Source organism: Thunnus thynnus, chromosome 22 (assembly GCF_963924715.1).
Source record: "Thunnus thynnus chromosome 22, fThuThy2.1, whole genome shotgun sequence".
In the NCBI taxonomy this organism is placed as follows: domain Eukaryota; kingdom Metazoa; phylum Chordata; class Actinopteri; order Scombriformes; family Scombridae; genus Thunnus; species Thunnus thynnus.
The window spans coordinates 9,004,357-9,018,327 of record NC_089538.1 but is presented as its reverse complement, the minus strand read 5'-3'; the positions used below and the strand labels follow the sequence as shown (position 1 = coordinate 9,018,327).

Sequence of the window (13,971 nt, the reverse complement as noted above, 5' to 3'; positions counted from 1 at the left end):
TTCGTGTGTTTTTGAATTTAGTCTGCACTAATGCATGGATTGAATGCACTTACCCTCAGGTATTATTGAGCTGTAAGCATTGAGAAGGGGTGAGAGGAGCGAAATGTATGACAGGAAGAGAACAGATTGAAAGATGGGGAGACAGACAGATTGAGAGATGATTGGAAATATGAAAAAAATGTGTGTAGGTATAATCAGAGGGATTGAGGGAAAGTAGAAAGGATGGCAGCCAGGGATGAATGGAAAAAAGACGGATGGGGAGGAAATAATAATAGTTTGAGTGATGGATAGAGCCAGAAGGGAAGAACAGGGGAATTTTAAAGATAGGAATGAGGCCTCAGAGATTTCAGGAGGAGGAGGAGAGGGATTGAGGGAGAAAGGGAGGATAGGGGATGGGCTCTACCCAAATCACCTTGGGAGAGATTGAGATGAAAGAAGGATGGGTGAAAGGAGGGAGACTGACAGACAGGAAGTGGGAGAAGAGAGAGGGGTGGGCCAAATGGTCCTCAAGGAAAAAGCAAGGAAGCAAGGGTGGAGAGAGGGAGGGGAGGTATTTAAATCCATCACTGAAATAGATTTAGAGAGAAAATGTGTGTACACAATAAAAATAGACCTGGGTATTAAAATAGGGAGGAAAGAAGGAGAAGGTGGATGTTTGGAGTAATGAAAAAGATAGGAGAGGATTGGCTCCATAGAAATTTGGGATAACAGAGGGAGGTAGTACTTGGAAAACAAACAAACAAAAAAAAAAAAAGAATAATATCAGAAGGGAGTGGAAGGAAGAGGAAATGGGACTTCACTGCTGGAGAGAGGGATGGGTAGATGAAAGGACGGAGGCGAAGAGGTGTCCCATTGAAATGCCACATCAAAACAGACAAGTGCAGATTGCGAGCAGTCCCACGACACGTTTGTGGCAATTACACATGGAGAACTAATTAAATGATTGAATTGAATGAACTGAATGAGATCTCAGCTCCCTCGCTGATCAGCTGCTTTAATTCCTCCACAGAAAATACTCTAATAATAGGGGGGAGCTGACTTGCTATGTTATTGAGTAAAAGTATATTACCTCTAGAAACTGAAGCTTGTAGCATATCATGCATCTATAAATTCAATACAGCCTCATAGAGTGGAATCAACATCCTTGAAAAAGTCTCAACAAAAACTGAACATTGAGCATGACTAAGGTAGAATTTGTTGCCATGCTGTTGTATTGGATTGTTCTACATTGTACGGCTGTTTGTAGTATTACTTCAATCCCAGTTGCCCTCGATGAATTTGACAAAAGGGTGACGAAGGGAAAAAGTAATTCTTTGAGTCAACTAATTAAGGAAATATTAAAAACGGCAGCATCAGTAGAGGTGAAGGCTCAGCTGTGCAGCTCGGGACAAGAAAATGCTGATAGACACAAAGAGACTCGCATAGTAGCAAAACAAGAGGGGAGATATGTGAGAAAACCAAGGCAACCAGCGTCACAGGAGAGATGGTGGAGGGAGAAAGCGATTAGAAGTTTGACTACACTCTAAACAAATCACATTGCCAACTAAACAGATGGAGGGGATAACTGTCTCCAAGGAGAGATAGACATGTAGTGGTTAGCTTAAAGGTGAAATTGAGATATAAACTCTTAACCAAATTGGGAATGAAGAAAATGGTTTCAAGAGGAGACAAGCAGTCTGAGGGCTTTGAGGGAGGTAGCTGGGAGATCGGCCTCAGAGGACAGATAAAGAGGAACTGGAAGGGGGCAGCATTTGAAAGGAAGCATACCACAATGCAGTCAGGGATTTCCAGTATAGATTTCTATCATGCCATCAATATGCCAGTGCCAACCGCAATATCACACCAGCTAGAAAGACCGAGAAGAGAGGAGTCGGCCAAAGGGAGTCTGGCTTATAAATTCAAAAGGAGATAATGGAAGAGCGAGATTTCATGCTTTTTATCAGGGATTTGCATTCATATTTTGTTGTTGTTGTTGTTGCTGCTGCTGCATGTCTGTTTTGGGAGGTGGACAAAACTGAGCTGAGGAAGGGGAGGAAGTGAAGAAACAGAGGATTTAAGAATGGAAGGAGAGTGAGGAAAGTATCTGACAAGTGATAAAAAGTCAGCTGCACAGTGAGACAGAGGTATATGCTGTATATAGAGAAGTACAGAACAGAGAAGACACCATGTGGCTGCCAGACTTAATCATCTTTAACAGGTCAGTCACATTCTAGACAACACCAGCCTCCATTTTAGCGCGGCTTGTCTAATTTCGATGGCGTCTGTGACAGTGCCAGGTGGGATGTCGTCCATGTGGCATCCGCTGGGCACCGCTCACCCTGTCACCCTTAGCTCCCCTGACAGAGTCAACTGGGCCTCCTTTCTGGAGCTTTGCCATAATGTTTCAGTGAGAGCAATAACCAAACTGGGATTTCTTTCTTGCCCACACATAGGCTCAGCCTACCTGAAGGACAAAGAACAGCAGAAAGAATGTCCCTCCATGTAAATGAGGCAGCGTTTGTAAAGTGCCCTCTTTCTAACCATCTGTTAGAAAATTTGCTATCTTTTCAGCAAATTTAATTACAAAAAAAAATCTCTCTTACAGTGCCATGGCTGAAGGATTAGCATTTGTAAACCACAAAAGTACACAGGGGGTGGACACAGCATCGTTTGTGCAATGTAATGCAATTCGACAGTCCTACAAACACACTACATGCTTCGGAAACTGGTAATATACAATTTCTGTTGAGACTGTCAGAAAGGTGTGGAATTTACACTATTGTACTGCAGGTGTTCTTGTTATTTTCTCCAGCCTATGTACATATAGAGAGTAGGCAAAACCACAAACTATGACCTTGGAAAAAAAAAAAAAAAAAATCACCACATAGTCAATTTGTCACCTCTATGACAGACAACACAACCGTATTACTTTTTTGTAGCACTACTTTATTTGAATTGCATTGCATTGTGTAGGCTTTATTGTGTTCCACCCGTGTGTTTACTCAATACATTATTAATACGTTATTCAGCCCCTGAATTACAAAAGATGTTTACCATAGGGCTATCTATGTTTTTAAGAATAGCTGTCCCTATTATAAATTGTTGGCAATATGTTGGAGAAGATGTTTTCAATACATTTTGTGTGATTGGTGCCATGTCATTGAGAGCATTTGTATGACACTTGTAGCCAAAAGATAATTCTGAGACTCAAAAGACTTGTGCAGGCAGGCAGGGAGAAATATAAGACCTTTAACAATTCTCACTATTTCAACCCAGCCACAACAGCATCAACCTTCCTGCTGGGCACTCAAAGCGCCAAGTTTTAATTTAATGGGAACAGAAACGATCATAGAGACAGAGAGGAGTAGGTTGGAGAGAAAATCACGCAGAGTTTAAGAAATAATGAGAATAATGAGAGTAGAGTCTCAGAAAAAAGGGACGCACAGTTAAAACAGACAGGGTGAGAGTTTGACAGCCACAGGAAAGGAGCATGCTGAGAAATAGATTGATAATGCGCCATAAAAGGAGAGGGGAATGAGACGGTCAAAGAAATTTAACATGAAAATTAGGTGTATGGCAATAACGCTCATTTGCTACCGCTAATTATACAGCATTTTAACTAATATTTGACACAGTAATGAACCGATATATAAATATATTTAAGAGGATACAGAGAGGGCATTTGTCAAAATTATGCAATTAGATAGATAGATCTATTTGACAAAATTTAAAACATACATGACAGGCTGATCACAAAGACAGACTCCATATAAGACTTTTAAAATTGTCGAGGATTAAAATACACAAAAAAGCCCCGTGGCTTATTGCAGTACAAGAATAAGTAAGTGTCCAGCAAGGTTCATTATATCAAACATTGTCCTCCACTGAGATGTGAGTTGGAGGGAAAAACATCAAGTGGCTTTACTCTTAGATTCCGTCATGTTACATACGACATGGCTCTTTGTATTGTACTGTATGATATTGCTGGGGGAAACTGATATAAGCATCCTATTTTAGCCTGGTGTGAGTCTGGTGACTAATACAAGAAATCATACAAGAAACGAGATAAGTGCATCTGCAGAGTCAGGGATAGATAAGGATGTAAGGAGAGATATAACAGGAGGCATGCAGAGACAAAGAGAGGATAAAGAGGGAGGGAGGAAGAGAACAAGGACTTAGATGGCTGGGATGGAAAGGGGGTACAGAATGGGGTTGAGAGCTGTACCCTCGGGGAAGATGTAATTAAGTGTTAAACTACTGGGTCAATACATGTGTCAACTCATATAAGAGGCAGAGGGAGGAAGGAAGAGCAAAAGGGTCAGAACTCAATACATATGTCACCTTATATTATACTGTAGGGTCATAGGCAGGAGGAGAGTAAGTAAGGGAGGGCTAGAGGGAAGGACAGTGTGATTACCTTTTATCATGTTGCTAAAATAAAAAGAAGAGAAAAGAGGGAGAAATCAAGATGAAATGTTGGAGTCAGTTAAATACTGGAGGATTGGGGAGGAGAAGGAGGTCATAAAAATAGGAACGAGAATGAGAGAGAAAACAACTGAATCAGGCGACGGGGAAAGAAATCAGGCCAAATGAGAGAGAGCTGAGTGAGAAGGATAGATTAAGGAAAGTGAAAAGACAGAAGGAGGGATGAAACAAAATCCAGAGGGGAGGGGGGGAGGGAGGGGAGGGGGCAAAAAGAGACTGACAGAAAGACTGATCAAGGAAAACAGGAGAACAGATCACACAAAATTGAGTGAGCCAACAAGACAGTAAACAGTCCGATGAATCAAGACCAAAAATGGAGGAAAGGGTAAACGAACAAAAGACATGACATGGAAAAAAAGGAAACGAGGGCAGTATAGATGTCAGCCAGAAGAGAAGATAATTGCTTTGTTTTTCCTGCTCGTCTTTCTTTCTCTCCCCTCTCCCTGTCTCTTGCTCTCTGTGCCTAATCTTGTCTGGTGTCAGACCACCAGACTTTGCAGCACAGATAGAGCGAAAAAGGACGAAATGAGGCAGTGAGAGAAACAAGAAAAAGAAGAGGAAGAGAGGGGGAAAAGAAAGATGAGGAAAGGGGGACAGGATTCTACCACTCCTTTATCCCCTCCACCACTCTTTTCTTTTCCTCTCTCTCTCTCTCTCTCTCTCTCTCTCTTTCCCCTCTCGTACTAATAATTACTCGTTTCCGTGTCACCCGCTTGAACAAAGCACTCCCTTGTCTCTTTCACTTTCTCCCTGCATCTGTGTACGTGTGTGTGCCTTTGCAGGGTTTAATCATAATAAGAAGCACAGAGACAGACATATGCTTGGTATGTTTAGGTGACAGAGCACAATGCAAGTATCTGCAAATATAGAGGGGGGGGGGGTAATGAGAACACCCCTGCCACTTCGAAACAACCAATGGTTCATAGAGACAAAGGACAAAGTTATATGTGGCATAGTTTATATTCATGAACATACATTGTCTCAAGAGCACTGAGGATTTAGGTGATTTTCATTTCACTTGTCCAGGATGTGTACCCACACCGCACAGCTGAATATTTGCATCTACATATGACAATGGGCATGTAAATATGGTTAAAAATGCATAATGCAGTGTAGAGAATCAGCATATCAAAGATGCATGCGTTTGTGAATGCGTCTAGGTCCTTCCATGTATATTTCAGTGAATTTGCTTGCCTATTTCTGTCGCTGCCAGCATGGCAAAAACAACTATAGAGGTGATTCATGATCTCATAAGGGAGGGAGTGGTGGTGGTGGTGGGGTGGAGGAGAGGAGTGGTGGTATAGGGAGAGAGGGTGAGGAAGAGGGAGGATGAGAAATATAAGATGAGGGCAAATGGAGAGGTGGTGGGGAAAAGGGAAGATAGGAGGAGGGAAGAGCAAAGCAGCTAAAGAGGACATGAGAGAAGAGAAGGAGTGACCTTGGATGCTAAATAATGGTACACGGTTATAGCTGTGGCTAATAGAGACATAGTACAGAGAATGTGAAAAGGAGAGAGGCTGGGAGGTCAGGTAGAGCCCGGTGAGAATTGCCAAAGGATTTGTGGCAAGCACAGCTGATTGGCTCCAGAAATATAGTGGAGGTAAAAGAGGTAGAGCAAGAGACAAAGAGGGAGAGGAGATGTGCAGAGGGAAAGAACATAACTAAAAGTGTAAGTCAAATTGTAAAAGGTGCCGAGAAAGAGGTTGGACATGGGACGAAAAGGAGCGCACCGATGCAGGTTTAGGGGAAAAGGAAAGAAAACGATGGGTGATTACAAAGAGATGAAAAGGGCAGAGGATGTGGAGAGATGAGAGTGAGTGACTGATCAGCGAAAAGAAGGAAATCTGTTCACAAAAAGATGGATAGAAAAAGAATAAGGGGGATAGATTGAGGGAGAGAAGATCGAAACAGAGCTGAAAAGAAGGATAGAGGGAGGGATGGAGGATAGAGTGAATAAAGGAACCGGTATTGAATGGTAGGATTAGAAAAATGACTCAAGGATTCATTCAAGGTGTGTGTATGTGTGACTTACGGTTGCATAATAGAAGACCCACTGAATAGTTTGATGTTTTTTCAAGATGCCATGTCCCAGTTTATTATACACAATATTGGTATCGACTGCAAAAAGCATTCAGTTGCACCGTATACATAGATTCTAGTGGGTAAAGAAAATTCATATGCAAGGAAATAGTGAAGGATTCAGCACGAGTATTGCTTGTTGAAGACTGTTTAGATAATAATAATTCTTTTTCAATACTATTCAATAAAGCATGCTATATTGGCAATCGAATGGAGACACTGAATGACATGGAAAAAGAGAGGGAAAGGACATGAGAAACTGGTACGCATTAACACGACAGTGAATCAAAGCAAGAGAAAACCCATTTAAATATAACCTTTGCTACAGAGAACCAGCCCCTCAGCCGAGTACAGGGCTTCACACAGTGATGGTCAAGTCTCTGGCTCATGGGATCTATCAATTATACAAAGACACATAAAGGCCCTGGATGAACTGACACCGCTGTAATATTTCTCAGGGCCTTTTTATAAGCCTATAATATGACTGAGGCTTTTTATTCAGACACAGAGGCAGCGCTAGCGTTATGCTTCTTTCATATTTCATGTGGGAAATCTGATGAGCACCCACTGTCTTCACTACTGGACTTTACATAGGCAATTCATAATCACCCGGTGTGACTGATTTGACCAAGACAGGCTTCCCTTTAGGGTTTCCATCCCTGAGATATTTGGTTATAATGCTTTGGTTAGATTTCAGTTCATAAAATACCTACTCTTTGCTGTAAGAATATAAAAAGTACTTACTCAAAACCTTAATTTTGCTACTTTCTTTTCCAATTTAAGTTATTGCTATGAACCTTTGGGTTCTACATTTAGTCAGTGTCCATCAAATTACAGAACTGCCCGACACCTTGAAGAATGGAAGTTCTTTGAGGCATTAATTGAAGGAGACATTTAAGCTAATTCATTTGTTAAAAGAGTGAGAGAGAGAGAGATACCAGCATTTCCTGGGACATTCTGGCAAATTGGCTGTAGTAAACCCTTCAACTATATTGTCTTTTCGCAGATTCATTTTTGTTAAAATAGTGTTCAGTTTTTGCTCTTGCTTGGAGTCTGTTCTCTCCAGCTAGAGATTTTCATGTTAGTGTTCACTCGAAAGATGGGAAATGAAGGCATGGAGGTCGACTGGTCATGAAAAGAGAGAGTTTAATGTGTGGATATTGTATGAAGAGATGCTTTCAGTGGAGGCGCTGCACTGTTGAGCCAAATAATGAGCCTTTGCCATGGTAACACACACCTGGTCCCCAAGTTGCTCCAGTGCAGAGAATGAGTTAATTGGTGAATTTGTGGCAGTCTTAGAAAGCAATCTATAGCAACCTAATGACCATTGGATAATGAGAATGCCCCGTGTTTCTGTTCAGATTATAATGGGACTGACGGTGTCAGACAGTTCATTGTAATTCGTTATCAAATCATACAGAGCTTCTGCTTCAAATTAGGAGTTTGCAGATATTTCTGGGCCAGTTCTTGCTTTTCAGATTGTTTTGCGGCATCATATCCTAATGAAATAAAGCAGTGTTACTGAGTTTTCAAGGTGATTTTCAGTTCAAATACACTTTTAATCCTACAATATACCTACAAGAGTTGATATTCTAAGCATTTGTTCAGAAAATCTAAATCCTTGAGAAGCCTGTGAAAATCAGTGATCAATACTTAGCAGTACTGGAACCTAAATCCATGTGTCTACCCCAAAGCTTTCCTTGAGTAAACCACCCCCTCTTTTGTTTCCCAGATAGTTCCTCCATTGTCCAAGCATCTTATCCTACTGATTCTGAAACTCTGCTGTGGATATATTTGAGAGAGTTGTCAATCGCAGTGATTTCATTTGAAGAACTAGCTTATGTAAGAACAGTCAGTTACATCCAATTCAAAATGTACTCAAAAAATACAAAAACTACATAGTTGCCATCACTGGTCTCTTTATTTTGAATGCGTTATAAACAGACTGAGGTTAGAGGCCTTCTGCAGTGTCTGAGTCAAACTCGATGGCATTTATAGGATGTAGCTCAAGTCTAAGGGGAGCTGGAACGGTTAGCAACAGTAGATACAAATAAGCCCTTTGATGTAGTGTGAAAAGGCAGAGAGAAAGAAGAAGCGGGAGACCAAAATACAAGTGAGGAATGAAAAAAGAAATCACTCACAAAATATTCCTGTATATAACACAAAAATACACAAACACACACACTTGCCCACACAAGAGGGTTGGACAGCAGAGGGCAAAGTCATACCCATCAGCGACAGACACTTGAGCTGAGCTACACTCTCCCACACACACTTTACTCTTGCATGTCACACACACACACACAAACCCACTTAGATGAAAACACATAGATGTTCATTCTAGTATATCACAAATACACTCATATACTGTGCAAGCATGAACTGACAAGCACATACAAACAACTCTAGCATGGTACACATGCTTATGTAAAGCCTGTGCCCCTCCGTTCTCATCGCCATCTCTCTTCATTGTTTTTTCCCCCTCTCTCTGTCTCTCTATTGTTCACCTCTCCCTCGTTTGTTAGTTCTAACGGCTGCTCGAACACTTAAAATGAGGACAAATTCAAAGCACTTCTCTCTTTATTATCCCACGCAAGAACTCATGCATTACAGACACACGCAGGAAACACATTCGCAGTTAAAAGACAACAAAACACACCCCTCACTTGTTATGACAATACGCTGACACATTTGTTTCCTATTACCTTTAATCAAAACCACAAAATGTCTCCGTTTTACTGTAATCCTAGCCCTGACTAAATCTAAAATGGCCTCTTTTTTTAAAAGTGAGGTCCCACAAAATGGCTTGACGTTTGCTTCTCGCAGGGATTCAAGTATTTCGGCACACACACACACACACACACACACACACACACACACACACACACACACACACCCGTGCACTCCAAATGAGCAGACAGAGTTCTCTTTTCATGTTCCCTGGGCACACTCTCCATCAATAGCCTCATTTTCCCTCTCTCCCCCTACTGCAGTATCCACTCCTGTGCTGTTTCTAGCCATCCTTTCACCCCTCCTTTTCCTCGGCTTCTTTTCCAACGTTCAACCTTTTCTCCTTTGTTCCACAATAGTCAGAATATTCAGGCTAGGCTTCCAGTTACTGCAAGATATTTTAGATTTAACTAATTCTCTATTGATCCTGTGCAGATCACTTTTTTTATTTCACTGACCTCTACTTTTTTGTTTTTTTTCTTTCTGTTTAGAATTCTACCATCCACCAGTGACCGTTTCCTGTTGAAGAACTTGGTTTCGGGAGTGGACTATAACTTGTGCGTACTGGCCATTTTTGATGACACAATCACGTCATTAGCAGCAACAAAGGTCCTGGGCTGTACCACGTTCTCCACCAAGGATGTTTACCCGGCGTGCCGCTCTCTCCAAGCCCACTTCCTGGGAGGGACGCTCACCATTTTGGTTGGCGGCGTTGTCGTGGTCACCCTACTCGTGTTCACTGTGGCGCTAATGGTTCGCCACCGTGTGTGCAACCATGGCGACCACATTATATGTCACAACAGCAACGCTGAGGCAGGAGGTGGGGCCTGTTGTCAGGGAGGAGGTGTAGGGGGCGGGGACAAAGGTGGCAACAGTAGTGGATGCTACCAATCAAACGGTTCCGGGGACATGATGATGGTGGTCCTACCCAATGGTCTCCCTTCCAAGAGAGGGGAGAAAGACAAGGACAAGGACAAGAAGAAGGAAGCGGCCGATTCTGCTTCCTCTCTGCCCCCGAAACTCCCTCCAAAGCCCAGGCCCAAGCCTAAAGTCAACCTGGAGCAGTTTCTTTCAGCTGGGGGGGTGGTTTCTACAATGACTGGGACAGGAGGGGAGATGGCTTTGGTGGTGAGACAGAGGAAGCTGGAGAAGGCGCCACCATACACCCCAGAAAGTGACAGAACTCCCCTCTACTACTCCCCTTCCCCTCCATCCACCCTGCCCCGTCAGTCTCGCTCCAGGGAACGCCCAAGACCCCGTCTGGAGCGAGAACTGACCAATCGTGCCAGTTTCTCTCTGGCTGCACCCCTGAGAGACTCAGATCTGTTGGACTGGAGAATCACTCCCCGAGGCAGGGACAAATGGAACTCCTCTCAGGCTTATCAGAGCCCTGTATCCCCTCTAAATCCTGCCAGCGGGACCGTTAGTAAACGGCGGCACTCGCTGGATATGGGCTCCTCTGTCGCCTTAGCAACTGATGCAGCGGCGACTGTTGCCAAGCGCTATGGTGCTGTCAGTTACGCCAAGCGGCTGAGCGTGATCTGGACGAGGCGGAGCCAGTCACTTCATGGAATGCTAGTGCAGTGTGCATCGACGACAAGCACAGCGTCCTCGACAACCAGTGACGAGACCGAAAACGGCAGGGGATTTGGAGGGCAGTGTGAGTTCCAACAGGGATACATCCATGCTTACAACACCACCAACTCCAACTCTAACACCGGGATCACTACTGGGAAAGGGAGCAGTGTAAAAGACAAGGGGAGGGAGAAGGGAAAAGACGGAAGGAGTGCTGAAGAACTGGAGGAAAGTGTTGTGTAGTTGGTGGTGTAAAGATATAAAAAGAAAGTTAAGAGGGATAAAGGGATCTAAAAGAGTACAGTTTGAATGGGATTTGAGCAGGGCAAAGAGGTGGAGTCAGTGGAAAAATTGAGGGAGCCGGAAAGGGAAGATGAAGTGATTGTAGACGAGGGAGGGAAGGTTGTGAGTTCAGAGGGAGAGGGAAGAGTAAAATTGACTTGAATCTCACTTGTGCAGCTCCTTGATTTGCCAGGTGAGAAGTCAAGAAAAATGGAGAGGAGACAAGAAAGTGTACTTGGAAGTGAGGTGAAGATTTTTAACAGGCTCTTTTTAGCTGACTAAAAGACTTATGGGTGGGAAAATAAGTGGGGAGAAAGATGTGACAGGAAAAGGGGGAGAAACATAATGGGACAGTTTTAAAACTGTCTTGAAATACTGGAGGTTGAGTTCAAGCTGTATCCGTAAAGATGAAGCGATACTAGATAGAAAAGAAAGAACACAAGAGACAAACAAAACTCAGAAAAATCTAGACAGAGCGACAATTGTATGAACAGACAATGTGAGTGATATATATAGACACAAAGAAGGAGAGACGTAATCAAAGAGGGGAAAACATCAGTAGAGCAACAGAACAAAGGTTATATAGCACAGACGGAGATAGTGTGAGCTCAGCATGGATCTCAGTAAAGCCTGTACACTAATAGAACCAGACTTTTGCTAACACTTCAACTCTCCAGAGTTCCAGCCCCCACAACACAAGGGTTTACTCTGGATCAAAAACAGCTACACTATGGGTGATACTGGAGAAACACACTCTTCTCCGACAAAAATCACAAACGTAAAAAAAAAAGATTCGGATGACGTAGCTCTGCTTTGTTATCTGGCTTTTTTTGGACTCCAAAACGGACGGCGATTTTGAAACTCTTTTCCAAAACACAATGAATGTGACTTTTATGTGTCCTCTGCGGCTGCTCAACGATTTTGACTTGCCGTGCCTGCGGATTATGGGAGCATAAATACAGAGCTGTGTGCATTGGACATGATCAATCGATACGAGCTGGAAAGAGCGAGTTGAGCACAGACATTATTAAAAGAAAGACATCGGGATTACAATGGAGTTGATATGGATTACAAAATGGAGGAGAAGGGGGTGTATGGTGGAACATGTGCGTGTGTGCATTTCTGAAACATGAGATCATATTGGATGTCGGATGATAAAGGACCAAACGAATGAATAATGCTAATGGACGCCTAAGTGTGCATGCGCTGATGGATCGGGGGGCAAGATGCGAGTATGTGTGGCTGTGTGTGTGTGACTGAGTGCGCACATGTATATGAATGTTTGTGAGGGGGCAATCCAGTCAACCAGACTCCATTACTGTTTTAAAAGTTTTGCCGCTTTCTGGACATGCTGTAAAAAAAAAAAAGAAAATAAAAATAAAAGATTTGACAGGGTCTTAAGGTCCGCTCAAAGCACAGTAAAAGTGAAATGTTTAAAGACGTTTTACCAAAACTTGAATTAGTCACAATTTGCGCAGCTTGGTCAGAAAGCGACTACTTAAAATTCATTTTTGTGACTTCAGACTCCTTTGTGCCACATGGATTCACTTTTAATCCAAAACAGTGAATGTTTTCTGAAAGGAACCAATTAAATGACAGAACCACTATGGAGGCCACTAACCTTTAGGAACTGTTCATTAGAAGACTTTGTGAAACGTGTAATGGGATGACTGATCCACTGGCACAGACCACAGAGACTCCTAACTTCTATCAAAAAGAAAAAAAAATGAAAAGAGAAAACTTGAAAGTACATATATATATATAGTATATATATAAAATGATGTTACTTGTCGCACCATGTGTTTCTGTTTTTCAGAGTTTTCTGGGGGGTGATGGTAGGATCGAATACAAAATATAAAATGTGTGATTTTTTGTTTTAGACAAAAAATCTTCATGATTAGAGCAGAAAAATGTTGACGATAACTAGGCAGAAAAATAAAGATCAAACCAGATACTGAAGAAGCACACACACAGCACAAAACACACAAACTGGCAAGCACACACACCCCAGAACACAGATACACATAAACAGATGCCTATAAAAACAGAGCCAATTAAATTAATAATGATGACTTTTAACCATTACTGTTGTTTCCTTTCTGTTTTTATTTCATTTTGCCAAAGTCAATATTGTTCTCTGGACTTGATATAAATAATAAAAATTACATGTATGGAACAGAGACCGACTCATTAACACAAGGGAGAAAGTTGTGTGTCGTGTTTGTGTGCATGTGTGTTAATAAATGTACTTTAAATGTGTTTCACACAAAAGCATGATTATGTGCAAAGAGAACTTACAATAGAAATTTGTTATCAGTGTCACTGTGGTTTATTCATGGTACATCACTAAGTGTCTAGAGCAGGTTTTAAGACAGCATTTTAAATCAGTTTGTTACTCGGGGCAGGAGATGAGTACAGATAAAAAATTCTAGCTCTTCAGCTTAGTTTAAATTTGGACAGAAATGTAAAGAACGTCATTCTGTCTTGATGAAAATGATTGAGCTCAACGCAGCTCATGGGTCTGAAAAATTTAAGCACATGAGGGAATGTGCCAAAAATCAAGTTATTTACCTAAAAATGAAGTTGTTTACTTCAGTCCATCAGTCAGCGGAGCTGATTGAAATGTAAGGGTGAAATCAACCTTCTTTAAGTGATTTAAAACGGCATATAAGATGGAGAAAAGTTGAGTTAAGAAAAACATTCCATAAAAGAGAAGCAAACAGCGAAAGAAGTTCCGGGGACAGATACAAAATGAATTTAGAAAGACAAAAGATCTGAGTAAACAAAAAATTTAAAAGAAATGATTTGATATGACACAGAATTAGAAAGAGAGTTGAAGTG

General features: G+C 41.9%; 2 protein-coding genes across 4 annotated transcripts in view; one reads left to right on the top strand and one right to left on the bottom strand.

Moving 5' to 3' along the window:
* Positions 1 to 13,209, top strand: part of LOC137174582 (leucine-rich repeat and fibronectin type-III domain-containing protein 4) — a 41,930-nt gene extending 28,721 nt beyond the window's left edge. The window contains exon 8 of the mRNA XM_067579969.1: positions 9,765 to 13,209. Within this exon, the coding sequence (XP_067436070.1) occupies positions 9,765 to 11,091 (1,327 nt within the window). The 3' untranslated portion in view covers positions 11,092 to 13,209. The remainder of the gene's footprint in view (positions 1 to 9,764) is intronic.
* The window catches only part of pcxb (pyruvate carboxylase b), a 300,915-nt gene that overhangs the window by 110,849 nt on the left and 176,095 nt on the right, over positions 1 to 13,971 (bottom strand). The gene's annotated exons all lie outside the window — the stretch shown is intronic.